General features: G+C 41.7%; 1 protein-coding gene, 1 long non-coding RNA gene and 1 gene segment (V, D, J or C); 1 reads left to right on the top strand and 2 right to left on the bottom strand.

Moving 5' to 3' along the window:
• LOC136177441 (actin, cytoskeletal 3-like) overlaps positions 1-3,102 on the bottom strand; it is a 64,378-nt gene extending 61,276 nt beyond the window's left edge. For 2 of the 8 annotated variants that reach the window (XR_010665048.1, XR_010665051.1), the window contains exon 1: positions 2,453-3,083. Coding sequence is in view for 1 of the 8 variants with exons in the window: in XM_065950719.1 (XP_065806791.1) it covers positions 2,453-2,539 (87 nt within the window). In the remaining 7 variants the exon portion in view is untranslated. Of the gene's footprint in view, positions 1-2,452 lie in introns of all 8 variants that reach the window. The other 6 variants (XR_010665049.1, XR_010665050.1, XR_010665053.1 and 3 more) reach the window with 6 other exon arrangements.
• LOC136177443 (Ig kappa-b4 chain C region-like) overlaps positions 1-18,242 on the top strand; it is a 133,613-nt gene that overhangs the window by 43,904 nt on the left and 71,467 nt on the right.
• Positions 7,347-14,450, bottom strand: LOC136177448 (uncharacterized). Of its 2 annotated transcripts, XR_010665061.1 has the most exons (6): positions 14,393-14,450; positions 11,905-13,316; positions 10,629-10,834; positions 10,385-10,502; positions 10,161-10,298; positions 7,347-10,039 (listed from the first exon to the last, which is right to left on the bottom strand). It is a non-coding gene; the product is annotated as an uncharacterized lncRNA (long non-coding RNA). The 2 variants fall into 2 exon arrangements; XR_010665060.1 differs by lacking the exons at positions 11,905-13,316; positions 14,393-14,450 and having other exon boundaries at positions 7,357-10,039; positions 10,629-11,886.

Below are 18,242 nucleotides of genomic sequence, written 5' to 3'. Positions count from 1 at the left end.
TTAATCCGTAGTGAGGTGTACTAGATGTCAGCATGAAATTGATTTGGTATAATAAATAAACATCGGCTACTGACATCGCTTCATGCCACATTATTTGCAAATGTCTGTCAACGAGGCCGATTTAGGCCGATACCAATGTTGAACCAATGCATCCAACACAAATTATTTACACTGAAAAAAAAACAGCGACAGCGAGTTTATAAGGGAGCTTGACTGGGGCAAAAGTCAGAGTCTTAGCGCTGATATTTTTTTTCACTTTTGTACACCTATTTCTCCAACAATATCGATATGCAAATGTTTTCAATAGGCTACGCTCTAAGTTATATAACTTTATTAAACAGTATAAAACTCTGGTGTTTGCTACAACAAGTGCTGCAGACAGAGAGGATTATAATCTATAGACGTTTTCAGATTGTGATTCTGAAACAGCAGCGTAATGAAGCTCCACCATCACTATGTCTTCAATCATTCATTTATTCTGTCATGGCGTACTTTTGGTGTCCCAGTCTGTGAATTCACATTGCATTACATCGTTGTGGAAGACACAGCGGGAGTTCCACATTCACACACACTCAGACATTCAGACACAGCACTGCTGGCTCCGTGTATCCAGACTCACCTACTGGTACTATACCTCCCATGACGGCACAGATATGGAATCACTTCAATTCCCCCAATTATGCCTCTGAGACGTCACAGGGGTGTAAACAATGCACCTCGAACAAAGTCTGAAAAGAGCTTAGGAGACATGAGCACCGTCTGCAAGACATTCTGCATGGTGACACCATTTCTAAATCACTCTGCCTCTGTTCTGTTCTGATAGTTTTGCATATCTTAAAAAACATAATGCCGACACAGATCAATCCGTTACAGGCCCATATCCGTTTCATATCTCGATATCTCAGTTGTCAGATATATCGGTCGGACTGCAAATCCAATCACTTTGATTTTGCCCAGGAATACAGTTTCAAATCTGTCAAGTTAATTAAAATTGCACATTTACAGAGCGTGTAAGGTGACCTTGTAGTGGGTTACTTGGGGTGATAGTACATCCTGCCTGACCTGATAAAAGGCTCCTCATAAAAATGGCGCTTTAAGTGGCCGGCCGTAATTCTTTATTCCCTAAGCAAAGGGTTGTTAACACATAACAGGAGAGACAGGACACTCATTAACATGCGACTGACTTTCTGGGTATTAAAATCCTCCGAATTGAAAATGCAGCTGCAGATCATTTCTCTCTTTCTCTCCTGCTCCCTGTAAGTGGGTCTGAGAACAAGCAGTCTAACCTGGCATTGACTTTGCATTCCTGTCACTCCAGCCATGAGTACACATTAGGACCTCAGAGCTGCCAGACTGGTGACACTGATACCGCCCTACACCTGTTGTGAAGGCCTCCGTGTGTGAAGCAGGCTGTAAACACAATCACCTTTGCAGAGACAACATGCTGCCCACTGTCTAAATATGAGTGTCAGAGCGTTCAATACTATCTGACAGACGCACATGTTGGCTGTGCCGAGTATGACTCATTCACAAGCACCATAACCTGCAGCTTGGCAGGCTGCAGAAAGGGAAATGGATCTCATTTTTAGCTCAACGTGTGCAGAACTATGATTCAGATGTGCAAAAATAAGGACTTTACAAGCACTGAAGGGAAAACATGCTGTAACTACAAGGCAGGGGTTATTTAACAGTACACAGGGGAAATCATCTTCATACACAGACCATCTCTGGCTGTGGATGAAAAGCAGTGACAGGATTACCAAGGACAACTTCATGACTTTCCAGCTGAGATTTGGTCAGCCATGCAAGTGTCAAATTCAGGGAAACGCCTTCCCAGCTACAGAAGCCTACAGCATGTAGTCCCTTTATGGGACAAACTATCCTCCAGCTCTTAAACATCAAATACGACGTAGAAACACGAGTGACAGCAGCGAGAGTAGGTCAAACCAAACTCCATTCAAACTTCTCATAGATTCACCTTTCCTCAGTCAGTAGCGAACGTACGTAATCGCCATTCACTGACTTATAGGCTAGCATGTGTCTTTAGGGGTTATGTACAATTCGGCGTGTACTGTATTAACAGATTTTCTCTCATTTTAATAAAATCTTAACTTTTATGGTCCGTCATACGGCTCGATAAACACCGTCACTGTTTACTTTGTGGCGCGCGGCTACTCGAAAAGACGATACCCAATTTGTATTGTATTTAAAATTGAGAGTTCAAAAAACTATGAAATTACTACCGAATTAAAGGGCAGGTTTCGCTGAATCCATCTATGTGTGATATCATGACGTTGCACGCATGTTACTTCGTGGAAGCCCGAGTAAGTCTTAAATTAGTACATTTTCAAATGAGGTTCGGTGATGTTTTTTTTCCGACATGCGTGAAAGGCACGTTATCGGGCATGCAATCGGGGCACAGACGTGTGAGTGTGTGTGTGTGTGTGTTTACCTGTCGGGTTGTAGCGGGCCCCTCATTCTGCATGGGTGAAGGTGTCCCTCCTTCTAGCGACACTGGGGAGACCGGAGAAGTATCCATGTTCTCCCCCCGCCGTCAATCACTCATTAACAGCCTGCTCTTCGTGTCACTTTCCGCGGTGTCCTCCAGCATTCAGCCCCGCTGCCGCTGCGAGAGAGGACCGGTTACAGCAACGCTTTGCTGTCCGAGCACAGTGACTCTCTGTCCGGCTACACAGTGGAGCCACTGTCCTTCCTCCTCCACCGGACGGTGCTCGTATGCTCGCAGTCCGGTAGTCCAGTCTGGGCAGATGACGTTTTCCCCGGGTCTCTCACTCACTTTTCCACACACACACACACACACACACACACACACACACACACACACACACACACACACTCTCTCTCTCTCTCCTTCTGTGTCACACTGTCCTCTCTGGCTTTGACTTCGTCCCTCTTCACTGAGCTCTGGAGCTGCAGAAGAAGAGTCTCATATTCCCTGACATCTCTCTCCTCTCTCCTTCTTCAGTGTGTGTGTTTCTGTGTCTTCATGAATCTGGGTTGCTGCTCTTCTTCCTCCATCACACTCTCTCATACAGCATGCCTCTTTTCTTCCAGCTCAGTGCGACATTTCACTGGCATGACAGAACATAATCCCATGTTGTCACCACAATATGTTCACTGTAGACCCAGCTGTCCACCAATGTGGTTAGATGTTAAGATGACCTCAGGCCGGGACATGTCTAATGCCAGTATTAACTGAACATGCAGTGAAAGTCAACTTTGATATACTGTTGGTCTCATGTTGTGATGATAACCAATTACAACAGCTTCCAAACATGAAACACAAACTGCACTGTAAATTAACATACCAACATGTAGACCTTATTGAGAAGAATGATGCCTTTTTATGCATTTTGAAACATATACAATCAAAGTATAAGGGACAGGATTGTTAGCTCTACTTGGATGCAGATATCTGTGTATTGAGATAAATAAACGATTGTCAGATTACTGCTGATTGGAGCCTGGCTGTCATCACGGCGGATTGTGTTCTGCCTGCTTTCTTCCTCTCCATGCAGACTGTTTTTACCTGCATACACCTTAAAGCTTAGACTAGAAACATACACCAAACAGAAACCAGAACACTCCTCAGAATAAAATCCAGACCCCCCTTGAATGGAGATTAACTGCACCAAAATGTTGGGTTTTTAAGGGATACTTGATTTTTTTAAGGGGCAGTTACCTCATTGGTGGTTCACTGCACGTTATTGTGTGTTTGTAGTCATCAGGGGGAGTAAATACTTTTGGAATATGTTGCACTTGTTGTCCTCATCATGTCAGGTCTCACAGATTTGTTGCAGAGAAAATGTGTGAAAATGTGCACGTCCACAGTCAAACTCCCCGCAGCATCCTCGGCCCCCTGCTTCTGTTTGAACGCCCACTTATAAAACTATGACAACATGACTGTTTACACTTCTGCACGCTGACGCATGCTTGTCTGATGCTTTTTCCACAAAAAAAAAACACCACCAAAAAAAGAAACAAGCCTTAACTGATCATTTCAAATACACCTGCTTATTACAACGCCTTCAGAAGTCTGTGGGGGATGGGGGCCTGTTTCGTGGGGGTTGGGGTACCAAGAGAAGAGAGGGGACCTTCACTCAGCCATCCGATTTGTCACAGGGGATGCTGGGGAGGGGGTGTGGTGCTGAGAGGTGGGGGGGTGTCCCAGCTGGTTCTAGATGATTGGTTAAACTGGTTAAGGGAGGTGACACTGACTGCCCCTCTGAGTGACCCCAGAACAGACGAGAAGGAGAGGGGGCTTTCCTGTACCCCCCAAAGTAAAGACAGGAGACGTGTTTGTGTTTAAAAAGAAAAGACCCTGAATCATGTCGTCTCTCTGTAAATGAGATCTGAAGGATTAGAAGAAGATAATTGGAAGGTGTTTGTTGAAGGTCAATTAAGCAATCAGTCAGCTTCAAATTAAGTTATCAAAACCAATTAAAGCAACATTATGTTCCCATTTTGCCTCAAAATAACCGCTTCAACATCACACTACCTACGAATGAAGAACAAGAAAAATACATATTTCATTCTCGCCTTTTATCTAGAATTTTACTTTGGTTATGTGTCTACAATTCACTGTGAGAAATACGTTCAGCTTTCAGGCAGAAAGTCCTTTTGGAAAACGGGACAATTTATCGGTCTTGGCCAAGTATGTATGACCTTGGCAGATGTGAAGACAACAAAAACGATGGACAGAGTGACTGAACAAGAACCTTAAGAGGATGAAATCTTGGATTGATTTTTCCTCGTCAGCATCAGAGAGTAAATTGCACTTTGAAACGATAGATAATGGTAGAACATCTAGTCAGTAATTGTCTTAATGTGCATGTGCATTGAAAATGTCCCACATTTTTTGGATTGGTCAGCATGTTAAGATTAAGATTAAGATTAACTTTATTGATCACACAAGGGGAAATTCTGTTTTTCTACACTCTGCAAGTCATGCAAATGTATGAACACAAACAGCTGGATTTTTCATCCTCACTTTATCAGGAATTTTCCTGCATGTACTCTAGTTTAGTTTCCAAGTGAAGTCAGGTTGAGTCAATATGAGGCAGGAAATATTCAGACAAAATTCACTGTATGAATACGTCCAATAGCACGTAGTAACTCTGCTCCGTCTATTACCTCACTGTTGTAAAACATTACGCTGTAAGTTCCACAGCGTCCTTTTTTACATCGCTTCTTCCCTCTCAAGACCCCCCCCACCCCCCACCCTCCTGTCCAACGGGGAGAATCTTCCGCTGTGAGTCGACATGTGTGAAAGAGCAACTCAAGAAGATTTCAGGGCCAAACTGTCCTTAACTATGAATATCTATTGTTTAAGTTTCAGGGAATTTGTAAGGGAATAAATCAAACCGGAGTTTCTCAGAGTATTTTTTCCGCACAAAGTTAGAGTGAGCTGTTGTGAGGAAGCAGCAGGATATAATCAGTGGTGGTGACTCTCCCACTGTGAGGTGCATGTGTGAACAACCAGATCAGCCACTATAAAAATGGCTATAGACTTCAATATAATCACAGATGGAGTTGCCACCTGCTGGACATTTTATAAATTGCAGGTTGAAGGCATGTCAGAATTATCTTAAATATTGAAATGTAGAAAATAAATCATGATCCCGTTGACCTTTAATGGCACCAAAAATCAGAAAAAGGTCAGAAAAATCCAGCAGACAAGACGTCCTTTTGTTCCTGAGCTTTAACACGCACACACACACACACACACACACACACACACACACACACACACACACACACACACACACACACACACAGCGGTCGGCAGGTGGGGTTTTTGATTCAATCAGGGATTCAGGAAGCAAAGCGAGCCAGTGTTGGTAATTGAAAGACAGATGGATGATGTAATATTTCTGAGTGGAGTAGGATCTGGGGTTTAAAGGTCTCAAACCTTGTTAATGAGAGACTGATGGATCAGTTCAGACCGACCAGAATCCAAAGGTTAAGTCCAGTCGAGGATGTTTGTGTGTGGTTATTTGTGTGAGCGTGCACGGAGGTTATTTTAGCGTTGGGCAGGAATGACTCAGTTCACCTGTCAGAGACAATCACAGCTGGGTGAAAACCTTCAGCATTAGGACGGCAGTAGCCTCAGAGGGAGAAACAACTCACTGCTCTGTTTGTGTGTTTTACTGCTCGGAGAATACAGAGTTTGAGATTCATACACTGTAAAAAATCACGCAAAGAGTCTGTTGAATCATCTCAGCCTTTTTTGTTTTCACTTTCAAGTGAACTGATTTCAATTTAATGTATTTATTTTTAGGAGTTGTTTTGTAAATGATTGTCAACATATATAAATAAGGAGATTTTCTTTTATTCACCATTGTTTTAAGATTTTCATCTTTTAGGCCCCTTGTCCACCTAGCGTCTTTTTCCAGTTGTTTTCAATGGGTAGAGGGCGTTCGCAGCAGAAAGCGAGCACTCAAGTTGAAAATCTTTAAAGTTTTCAGAAAGGCGCTGTTGACTCAAAACTCAAAGTGCTTTTGTTTTGCAGGCCAGGTTCCTACAGTCTCTAAATGTACTATGGGAGGTAGAGCTTTCAGGTTTTAGACCCCTCTCGTTTGGAATCATCTTCCGGTCAGGGTCCAGGAGGCAGACACACTCTTTTAAGAATAGACTAGAATAGAATTTTCCTTTTTGTTAAATCTTATAGTTAGGGGCTGGTGCAGGTATAGACCAGCTCCTAGTTATGCTGCTGCAGGCTTAACATAAAATGAGTCTCCAGTTTAGAAAACAACAAACATTATTTTGTTCATGTTTGCCTAAGGCCTTGTCTAAGAGATAAATCCAGCCGGCACATTTTAAAATCAAAGCTCAAGCCTACCCTACCACTCAAACTTTTAAGCCCAGTGCTGGATGATTATTGTTGCTTGGATTCTATTTCTATTCATAAATAAAACCAAACTGAGACTCCAGCAGCGCCCGGGGTGAGAGCGGTGTGAATCAGTGACATGTTTATCTCACACATCACGTTCCCTGGGGCACACCACCGCTGAGCCGTCACCTGTAACCTCTGAGAATGTCAGGTACGGTGTCTGCCTGTGACCAAAAAAAGAACTAAACCGTGTTTATGTAACTGTCAGACCGTCTTGTGCCTGTTGAAGTCTTTCACATCTTTTCATGCAGAAACGTCCTTTATGAGGCTTCTCTGTGTTTGTCTGCAGGCAGAGTGAATAACTGCTGATGTGACGTCAAACATCCATTTTACTGTGTGTGTGTGTGTGTGTGTGTGTGTGCGTGCGTGCGTGCGTGCGTGCGTGCGTGCGTGCGTGCGTGCGTGCGTGCGTGCGTGCGTGCGTGCGTGCGTGCGTGTGCGTGTCAGACGGAGGGCTCACTTTAGTTTGTCTTAAATGAGTTACAAACTTAACCCTCCATCAACAAAAAAGACGAGGAAACATTTTGTCTTGAAGAATTAAATTATTTAAAGTAATACATTAATAAGGTGCTGCTTGATGAAAGATGCCTTTAAAAGGAAGAACGTGTGACTTTTTGATCCAGTAGATGTCGCCCTTGAGCACCAGCATGAAACCAAACTGCTGTTTGGCCACACCTCCTCCATCCTGAAGCCTCCGCTCTCCTCCAGAGACACACCTCCAACCCCTCTCCACTCACATTCACATAAAGGAGTTATGAATAAGAATGCACCGTAATTAAGCACCATTAATAGTAAGCAGTGGATAAAGTTGTCCTTTGCTTGAGCTGCAATCACCTGTGTCCTGAATTATTTTGTTAGCATGCTAATGTTAGTGCTCTTTAGTTAGCTCGTAGCTTCCCTTTTCACATACATTCACATGGAATGACCATGATCAAAAGATGATTATGTGACATCAAAATAAGCAGTGATTATGTTCTTCTTCTTTTCTCTAGTCCTTGACTTAAGGCCCTGACACACCAAGCAGACAGCAAAGAACTAGTGGTGACGAAGGCCGCCTCACGTCTTGGCCAAAAAGTTGCACTTGAACACATCGCAAAGACTACAGGCAACGACCAACCACACTACGTACGTTCTGCGGAAATAACTCTCCATGCCAGCAGGCGGCGGTAGTCTGTAATCGCCAAAAAAAGGCCAACGGGGGCAGACGGGTAGCGACGTAGCTGGACACACCTCAAAAAGTAGGGGGGCGACCGCTCACAGACGGACCAACGCTGATGGTCTTCTTGGTGTGTCAGGGCCATAAAACAGCTTTTATACACAAGGGGAGGAGCCAACCGTCCCGTCCATGTAAACACGGCTCTGACAACAACAAAGCTAGCGAGACTCGACCTTCTCACTCATTGTAGACAGTCATGACTCAGAAACACATTTACACAGGAGAGACTGGATTTATCATACATTTGCGTAACATGTTGCACATTCTTCCTTTAAATAAATTGTATTATTATTAGCAGTTAATTCAATTTTCTGTTTAGTCTAAAGTATAATGATTAAGATTTAGTTTTAATAGAATCCAAAAGGTGAAGAGATTTCTCTATAACATCAGGGGAGGAGAAACACTATTTCAACAACATCATTAAAGTCAGAGAGTCGAGACACGTTCACAAAGAATAAATCAGGCTGCAGGTGTTTATCACGCTGTGACATGTCTCAGGTGATCGGGTCTTATCGGACTTAATGATCACCATCTTTGTGTCTGGTCTCCATGCTATGACTAAACATCTTTGCCCAGAATCCATTCATGATCCTTTGACCACACCTACAACCTCCAGACGGCCAATCACAGCCTGTTGTCTGAAACAAGCCTCCTCTGATGTCATGAACAGTGTGTGTGTGTGTGTGTGTGTGTGTGTGTGTGTGTGTGTGTGTGTGTGTGTGTGTGTGTGTGTGTGTTCATTGTCAGTGCGGACTGTGCGGCTCGATGGAAAAATGTCTCAGTCAAAGGGACAGACGGCGTTGTCAATCACTCTGTCACCTTCCTGCCTGCTCTGACATTGACACAGAGGACAATGAGTTTGCAGTACAGACATACGCGCAGTCAGAGGGACTATAAGCTGGTTTGAAACACATCAGAGACAGGTCACAGACAATCACACGTTGAACCAAACTCCTCCAACAGAGGATCTTAGCAGAACATCTGACTGCTTTGTTCGATTAGTTGTTTAATACGTCGAGACAACTCGCTACAATAACTCAAAACAGGGAATTCTGAAGCCAGAAAAGGTTTGCATGTATGCAGTGCACATATGACCATGCACATTGATCTAAAATGGTTGTCCTGCAGGGGGCGCTGTACACCAGGGCTCCATTTGTGCAGTAATAATGAGGGGAAAAATGGAAAGATTGTGGAATAGATCGGCCAAAAATATTTGATCAATATGTATACAGAGTATGATATGACTTACTCTGACTCTGGGGAAAGATGTCAGGAGAGAAGAACTCACTGCATCACTCTTATGCTGTAATTTAACAGAGATTGAAGCGATACCCGACACGTGCTCTCCCCCCTCTGGGTCACCTCTCTGCAGCACCATCTGGTCAAAGGTCAAACCTCCGCAGCTCCTTAGAGTCAGCTGTTATCTCTGCAGCAGCAGCTCCACCTACTGGCTGTTTTAGTTAACTGCATCCAGACATCCAACATCAAGATGACACCTTCACTCTAATTGAGTTTAATAAACTTAATATAAATCATCTCAGACTATTTAAGTTCTAACAGATATTTATTTGAACTTTCTTTAAAGAATAAAGTTTTAGAGAGTTTGATTATTTGTCTTTGATGATTTTAAAGGTGAGTTCAGATCCAACACAATGTGTGTAACGCGATAATAAACCAAATAAACGTTGAAGCTTTTATAATAAACTGAATGCTTCAACACAAAATTACTCAAAGTCTAACAAAACTCCAAATTCATAATCTTTCTTTGCAGGTCTGCAGGTTTTACTGAATGTAACACCAAACCAGATGTTTTCAGAAGGTTGGTTGAAATAGAAGCTGGATGCTGATTGGTTGATATCGTCTCTCTGAAGGGTCCCAGGTTTGGTCACAAATGAATCGGCAGTCCTTCCCTATGAAACAGAAAAAATACTTTGATTATGCAACAAGAAAAAGTTGATGGTCTACAATGAGACATATCTGCATCACATGTTAATGTTGCTCTTTGTGTTACTTTTATAAACTGGGACTTGCCTTAACAATGAAAACACAGCTCAGTTTCTCTCTGCAGCTCGTCTTGTGGCCGTCGCTCTAAAAATGATCCGCTCTGCAGTTGGCGTTTTGTTTCGTCGTCGTTGCGGTAACCCTGGATGTCCTGCAGAAACGATGAGTCTGTAAAACAAACACAGAGTCCAACAGAGAGAGTGAGATGGATGGTCTCTGGATTATTCCTGAAGTTATATTGTCATTGTCGTTACCTCTGTCTGCTCCTCCTGCAGGTCGGATCTCAACACTTCTTCTTCATGGAAACTCTGAATGTTCTGCACCTGCTGTCCTCGGATCCTATTGGTCGTCACCTGCAGTGAAGGGCAGCAGCTGAGGAGATGGAGTCAGAGAAGAGAACAAAAGAATAGTCAGTATAACATGTATCTTTAATATGATTGGATAATGAATTTGTGTCCCTGTCTTTATAAAAACACTCGATGAGAAGCTGACACTCACCTCCACTGGTCCTCTGATCCTACTCGACCTCAGGCAGCCGAGTAGGACAAGAGGAGAGACACAAGATGGTTAGTAAGATGAATAATAACACCACGAGGATGAAGACAGATTAATGTGATTAAAAATGTGATAATAATGAATCGAACAGGAGCAGAACAGTCAGCAGGTCACATTCACCTTCGTCTTCTTCCTTCTTCATCCTCGAGCTGTGAAGTGAAGAGGCTGAGTTTGACATAAAGGTGAGTCAACAGCCTCTTAAGAGTCAGTTGAAAAAGTTAAATTAAGTTCACAACACAGCGATGGTTTGTATTTGAAGGAGGATGATTATCATCCAATCACAGTAACAGTCTCATAAATCAGACACAGATCGGAACTCCATCGGAGCATGTAGTTTCACCTTCATCAAATATAATCAGAACATCCTCTCACATTACATCATGTTTGACCCCACACTTCTCTCTGATGGGACACTGTGGAGTTTCTAACAGGAGCCCACTTACCTTTAGTTTGCAATAAGCTGTGGCAAAAAGTTCCCAGATGTGCCACAGAGCTCCGGGCGTCATTATGCATGCCCAAACGAGAGTGCCTTTATAAACTCTAGCACGAGAAAGAACCACTAAATACACAGGTGTGAACTTCCTGTCAGGATAAACGTGTTCTCTTATATTTAGTTACTGTCACATGAGTTACAGACAACGCGCGTGGAGGAGAGAGGAGCAGACACACGGAGCGTTTCAGACTATCTGCATCATCTCTTCTCTTAACATCAGAACACAACATGACCGAGGAGAAAACATTCCTCAATCATCTCTGAATATATTTTTAAATGACTTATTAATACATCTGTGACAAAACTTCAACAACCAGGCTTTTTAAATTTGCTCCATGGCGAACAAGAAAAATATGTTTTTGGCATTATTCGAAAAATGGCCTGGTCGCCATCTTTTTCTCCTCAAATTGAGACGATTAATTGAGTCAAATTGACCCTCAAACCAAAATAAAGTTGTTTTCAAATCAGTTCGCACCTGCTTACAAATTCCACTTTTCCACCCGCAACAGCCAGACACATTTTAATCATGAAATCATCGTTTTAAAATCAAGAAAACGTTGAGTAACTCCAACAATTATTGTTTTCTTAACAACCCAATGAAAACTCTTTTAACTTTCGATTTACGTACATTCATCCATTGAACATACTTTGTTTCATAAACCTCATTTAAATGTTTAAAGAAAGATAAACGAACACATTTAGCATGAAAATAAAAAGATGTCTTACCAGCAAAGCTGCTGAGCCATCAACTGACCCCAGTCAGCAGGCGGTCCATCACAGGGGCTCCGGTAGCAGACGGGTTTCCCTGCAGGTATCTCTCCATCGAGGTTTCTCCTTCAGGTGTTTGATGAGTTTAGGTGTTCAGGTGTTTGATGAGTTCAGGTGTCCAGGTGTTTGATGACTTCAGGTGTTCAGGTGTTTGATGAGTTCAGGTATCCACTTAGAGAGGTTTCTCAATCAGGCCGACAGGTGTCAAGTTTGAGTGCAAATGAGATATTAAAAAGTTGTTGCGCTCTCACGTGACCTCGGGTCAAACGTCACCTCTGTGGGGATATGAGTGATCATAATTGAAGCTAATGTGTGGAGAGACATGTAGAGAAAGGAGCATGTAGTTATATGCACATCAGGTAGGTGCAGGGCAAAGCAAAACAGCAGCCTGAGGAAGAAGATCTGCACGCACACTTGCTCAAATGCCACAAAATTGAAATTTTAATTCCATCACAACCACAACGCTTCCACCGGAGGTCTTCACTAATAATAATAATAATTATTATCATCTTGTCAAAACAAAACTTAACAATGAAGCTGAAGTGTAAAATCCTGCAGTTCCTCAAGTGTCCACTAGAGGCTGGCTGCAGAAGCACAGGAAGTCACACACCCAACATTCAAAAAAGCAGAAATGAACATGTTTACAGCCTGGTTCATAAAGCCAAATAGGTCTCATTGGCTCATGTCTCGATCGACACACACTGTACAGGGGGTTGAATGTTTTGATGACTCGTCCGTTTTTAATTGAAGATGGATAAGAGTTATTCACAATAAGGCATGTAGCTGACCTGATTGACAGGTGTAGATGATTGTCATGAGGCTTAAAACCCGCCTCAGCTCCAGCTCTCCGCCTGTCGTTAGGTTGACTGAAAGGTAGGCTGAGACAGAAGTTGCATCCGAATTGTCAAGTACCTACTCAATCTGGCAGTAGGCAGTACCTACTATCCGTGCTGTATACTGTTAGTACCTACTATTCAGTAGGCACACACAGTAGGCAGATATTTGTTCCTACTTCATCTGATTCATTCAGTATGGAAGTGGCGTCATTTACGTTACCCGAACCGGCCGCATTCACCAGAATTGACCTCCGTAAAAGTCGGGTTCTGCAGGCTGCCAGTTCCTATAATCAGCCCCACTCTCTGTGTAGCCGTCAGACCATTTCCACTCCTCTTTAATGTACAGGCCGATCCAGACAAAATGTTCATCAAGCAGAGATGGAACTGTGGAGAGAAGTTGTTTCATTTCTTCAATGTTTTCAACAGTGGCAAGGTCTGTGTACGTCTCTCTGCAGTAGGTCTGAGCTTCAGTCCAAGTCATAGGCTCAGCTACATAGTGGTACTGAGAGGGAAGGCATGAGGAGATGTTCCAGCCTGTGAGGAGAACACACATACAGTAAAGAGTAAATAAACAGGTGCTTTGCTGCACCTAGGCGATAAAACGATAACGATAATTATTGCGATATAATTTTTGTCAATTTAAATATGAAAAATGTAAGATAAAATTTCCCGATATTAAAGAGAAGAAGAAAAAAACGATGAACAGCCAATCATGTTGCAGGGATAGGGATGTAGGCGGGCTTACAGATGTTAGGAGTGGAATGAAAACACAGCTGAAATAAGCGATAGAGACCCTGAAGAAAACGCTGAGTGTAGCGGCTCAGAGCAGGAGAAAACATCGTCGACAAGAAAGGCCGCTCAACTTCCGGAGTTTAGAGACAGTTTGGAAAGTTTACAGACCGACAAAAAACAGAGTAAAGTGCTCTGTTAACTGTGCCGAAGACAAGTGCAGCTAAAACGGCGACACCACAAACCTGACCCGTTATAACACACCGAAGGAAAGAAATGACCAAACATCCCAAACGAGTGTTAGTATGGACCGTATTGTAAATAAAATAAACAGTCTATGGTGTGGACCCTCAGTAAGCAGCGGGCCAGTAAGTGCCACTCCCCAGCAGCAAACTGTCGTATCAGTATTTCCAGCTCCCCGACAATAAAGAATAATTAAACCATAATTAAAAATCTGGTTTCTTCAACTTTCAAATCAGATTTTAAATTTGAAAGAAATAATGATTGACAATTATCGTGATAATTATCGATATCGACTGATATGACATTTTTTATCGTGATAAAATTATTTGTCATATCGCCCAAGCCTAGCTGCACCTACAAAATGATTTATATAAAGCTGCTTTACCAAACTATTAATGTGCAAAGTCTCTCTGTTTATGTGGAGATGCACCTGTCGAACAAAATTAAAAATAATATGTACACTGCCTTTTATTATATTATTCTATTTTATATATTGCTTTTTATTGAATTTTTAAGGTTAACATTTTTTTCAGACCAACCAACATAATCATAAAGACAACCCCTTAAAACACTTAATTACTGAAGACATTGTGGATTGTAAGAAAATAAGCAGTTATAATTAAACAGAGTTTACTGACCTGAGAGACACAAGAGACCCAGCCAGAACTTCTCCATCGTGGTGCTCTGTGAACTGAATACGACAACAGTCTCTACTTATATCACTGACACTGATTTGCAAATCTAAAGAAATTCAACACCAGCTGCTCATCCCAGCTGTGGACACAGTCAACAATCCAGATTATCTTCAAATACACTTTTGATAATTTTAAAGTTAATGAACCAAGTTCATCCGTTCTTTTAGACCTGGAACTGTAAATGTGATAAAATGTCACAAATGAAGCAATGGCCTGACCAATTATTCTGTTTATGGATTTAATCTTTGCTCTTATTTGTTTTATTCTCACATTTCATTTTGTTGGGGTTTCATACTTCTTTGTGGGTACTCTTCTTTAATATGGATTTTAATTTTATTTATTTCTCTATCTTGGTTTTATAGCACTTTGGTCAAGTTGAGAATTTTGTAAATGTGCTTTATTAACAAACTTGACATGTGTCGTCCTCTCTCACTCATACATAAGTGTATAAAAAACATTAAATAAATAAAAGAAAGTCTGATGTAAGGGGTTGTTTATGGGCAGTTGTTCTGCTCTGCTTACAAAGAAAAACAGAGCCTATAGTTTGCATCTGACTTCGATGTTTGCATGAATTTCCCTTTGATTGAACTTGTTGACAGAGTATTATTACTTTCATTGTGTCAGGAGAAATGTAATGGACCAAGTAAGTAGATTCAATCACACCCATTCACACTGATGGCAGAGGTTTCTATGTAGTGAGACCATCAGAAGTAACTAATCCCTTTCATACGTTGCCTTTGAAGCAGCAGGAGAAAATTGGGGTTAAGTGTCTTGCCCAAGGACACATCGGACATGTTGCTTTTTTAAGTCATTTCTTGGAATAATCCTAAATACATATTATCCTCAAAACTGGTATAACCTGGAAGTTATGCATGTTATTCTCAAACCATCGCTGTTTTTATTTTTGATAAAATGCAAAAAGAATTATGCAAATGAATATGCAAATCTCAGACAGTCAAATCATGGCTTACCTCCGGTTCACGGTACAAGGTTGTCTTTCTTGTCGTTGTGAGAGGGTAATTTGTTTTTCAGGCAGCAGTAAAATCATACATCCAACAAACAATCTACATACAAAATAAAAGTATCAAAATAAATGTATTTAACATTGATGTGAAAATGTGTCCTAACACCAAATGAGATTACAGAAGGGACACAAAAGAGTACACAAGACAAAATCACAAGAACATAAATTTGTGCATTAAATCGAGCACAATGCAGTGAATGAAATCTTTGTTGCTAAAAAATCTGAGAAGATCCCCAGACCCCTTCACCTGATGTTTCCCCTTTCTAGGCAAATATTTAAAGGCGTAAATCAACAGGGTGGTGCTGAAAACTAATATTTGTTATGTAAAAATACAAACATTAGATACATTTTTCTACTTTTCTGTAAACTGGGGTCAAAGACTATCATCAACTTGACGATATCACAAGATTAAAAGTGTCTCAATATGGTCGTGGACTTGCTGTGACGGTATGAATCGATAAGTCTTCTGGGCAAAAAGTGTAGTTTTGTTTCAGACACTGTGGAGCAGAGCGGAGGGAAGTGGGAACTACAGAGATCATCTCCATGCATGACCGCTTACTGCCTAAGTTCTAGTACATCGAGGGAGAACATAGAAAAGATTTTGAACTTGTGGATGCTACAGCGGCTTTTAAATACGACGTGTGGAAGCCTTTTCATTTCAACAGGACAAGAAATGAGAAAGGAGAAAAGTTGATGAATAAAAAAAACAATATACAGACACTGCCAGACTGCTGTGACCTACACGTTGGGAAATACAAGTAATATGAGAAGCTACTTGTCAAATAGTCATCCAGCAAAAATTCAAGAAGATGCGCAGAAAAAAGTCCAGCCAGGCCAAGTCACTCGAAAGAAGTAGTTCTCAACTGCTGGGTCGGGGCCCAAAAGTGTGTCGCGGAAATGTTTACATTGGGTCGCGTGCATGTGCTTGGAAAAAACCTTGTCTCAAACAATCTGTCAAATGCTTTTTAAAATGTGTTAGTTTTGTTCAGTTTCTTGCTTCCGTTAGATGTACACTGCCCAATCTTTCATTCAATAAATCTGATTGATTAAAAAATATCAGACATTTTGATTGTAATTTTTCAGGTAGGAGTTGGTGGTGGGTCCTGGGGCTCGATGAGTTGAGAACCACTGCTCTAATGGAAGCGATTACAGCCTCACTTCCCCATAACAGTGGACAAGTCTAAGAGATCACAAGTTGTATCACTGAATATATCAGCAAAGATCAACGGCCATTTTCTGTGATCGACAATGAAGGACTCAGAAGGACTTTAATCAAACACTATTTCCAGATCGCTACAAAAAGACAAAATGCATCTCACTCACCACGGATGGTTGGACTTTCAGGTTTTCTACTATTATGTCTTTGCAGTTATTAATCCGTCCTGAAGATACATTTAAAAAGCACATGCTTCTTTTGATACTCTGAAAACAGCATTTGGTATCCATTGCATTTATGCAAAACTTTTATTATTTTTGTTGTGAAATCCCTCTGGCGGGCCTTTCAGACAGGACTCAGTGGACGCTGTGTGCCACTGTCAAGCCCGTTCATTGTGTAATATGTTGCTCCGCGCAAGAGTGCATCTCCTTGCTGGCCAGTTGAGGCAGCACAGGGTCCCGTTTGCTGTTCTCGTGCGTTGCGCAAAAGTTACATTTCTACTTTTGTGTTTAATAATCACTGCTGTTGACGTTGGGTTTATGGTGTTGAGCTTTTGCACTTAAATTCAACTGAAAAAATGGAACAACAACTGAGCTGGGTACACTTAATGATGAATCAAGCACCAGAGGAGATTTGTGTCCCTGTATAAACCAGCTCTCTCAGAACGCTCAGTTTTGGTGTGTGTGTCTCTTTAAATGCAATGATACAAACTTTTCTCAACATCATCAAGTTGGGCTTTGTTACAGAGACATCGAGCGTGTGTTGAATTTCCATAAATTTTGAATGGTATGAAAATCCTTACTCTAATGCCGAATCATTCATTTGCTACAGAGGTAAAGATCATGCAAGACATAGCTCTTTAAAGGCTTATTACAGTTATTTGTGAAAAATATCATTCTCTTTTTTTTACTCTCTCTAACAGCAGGATCACAGCAGAATCCTGAATTTGTTTATGTCATTGATGCAAAGAATTGGTCCAGTGCTCAGAGGTTCTGCAGGGAGAACTTCAGAGACCTGGCCACTGTGAAGAACCACAGTGAGAACCAGAAAATCCGGAGCTTGATTCCTGCTAATAATGTTGAGGAATGGATTGGATTGTACATGTCCTGACATTTACTGGTCTGATAGGAGTGGCTCCTTTTTCAGATACTGGGATAGTATTACAGGTCTCAGGCTGGAGAACCCATAAACAAATAAGGTTCCTGTGTAAACAGGAGAAAGATGAGGAAGACGACAGTGCTTCTGCTCAGTGCAGCTTCTCTCAGCATAATTTATTTGCTGATATTCAAAATAAATGTATTTTTTCTGACTTATTTAGTATTTTCTCTGCATGACAGCATGTTACAGCATTTTGTACAGAATCCACAAACAACATAGGTACACAATTCACCATACTTCCAAATGCGAATAGTAGAAAATTAGTTAGCAAATGCAAACTACCACAACAAATGCAAAGGCTGAAACGCGTTACAACAAGAAGGGGGGAAAACACACAAGTTTGAGAAATTAGGTCTTGTTGAGCGGTAGCTTTGCTGCCTGGCTGCCGGCAACGTTGCCCGTCTTGAGTAGGCTACGGGACTTCCGTCTGCTAGGATTTTGAACTTGTCAGGCCC

The sequence above is a fragment of the Labrus bergylta genome, chromosome 22 (genome assembly GCF_963930695.1).
Source record: "Labrus bergylta chromosome 22, fLabBer1.1, whole genome shotgun sequence".
NCBI classification, from domain to species: domain Eukaryota; kingdom Metazoa; phylum Chordata; class Actinopteri; order Labriformes; family Labridae; genus Labrus; species Labrus bergylta.
Note: the sequence above shows the minus strand (reverse complement) of the source record. Positions and strands in the feature narration are given on the sequence as shown.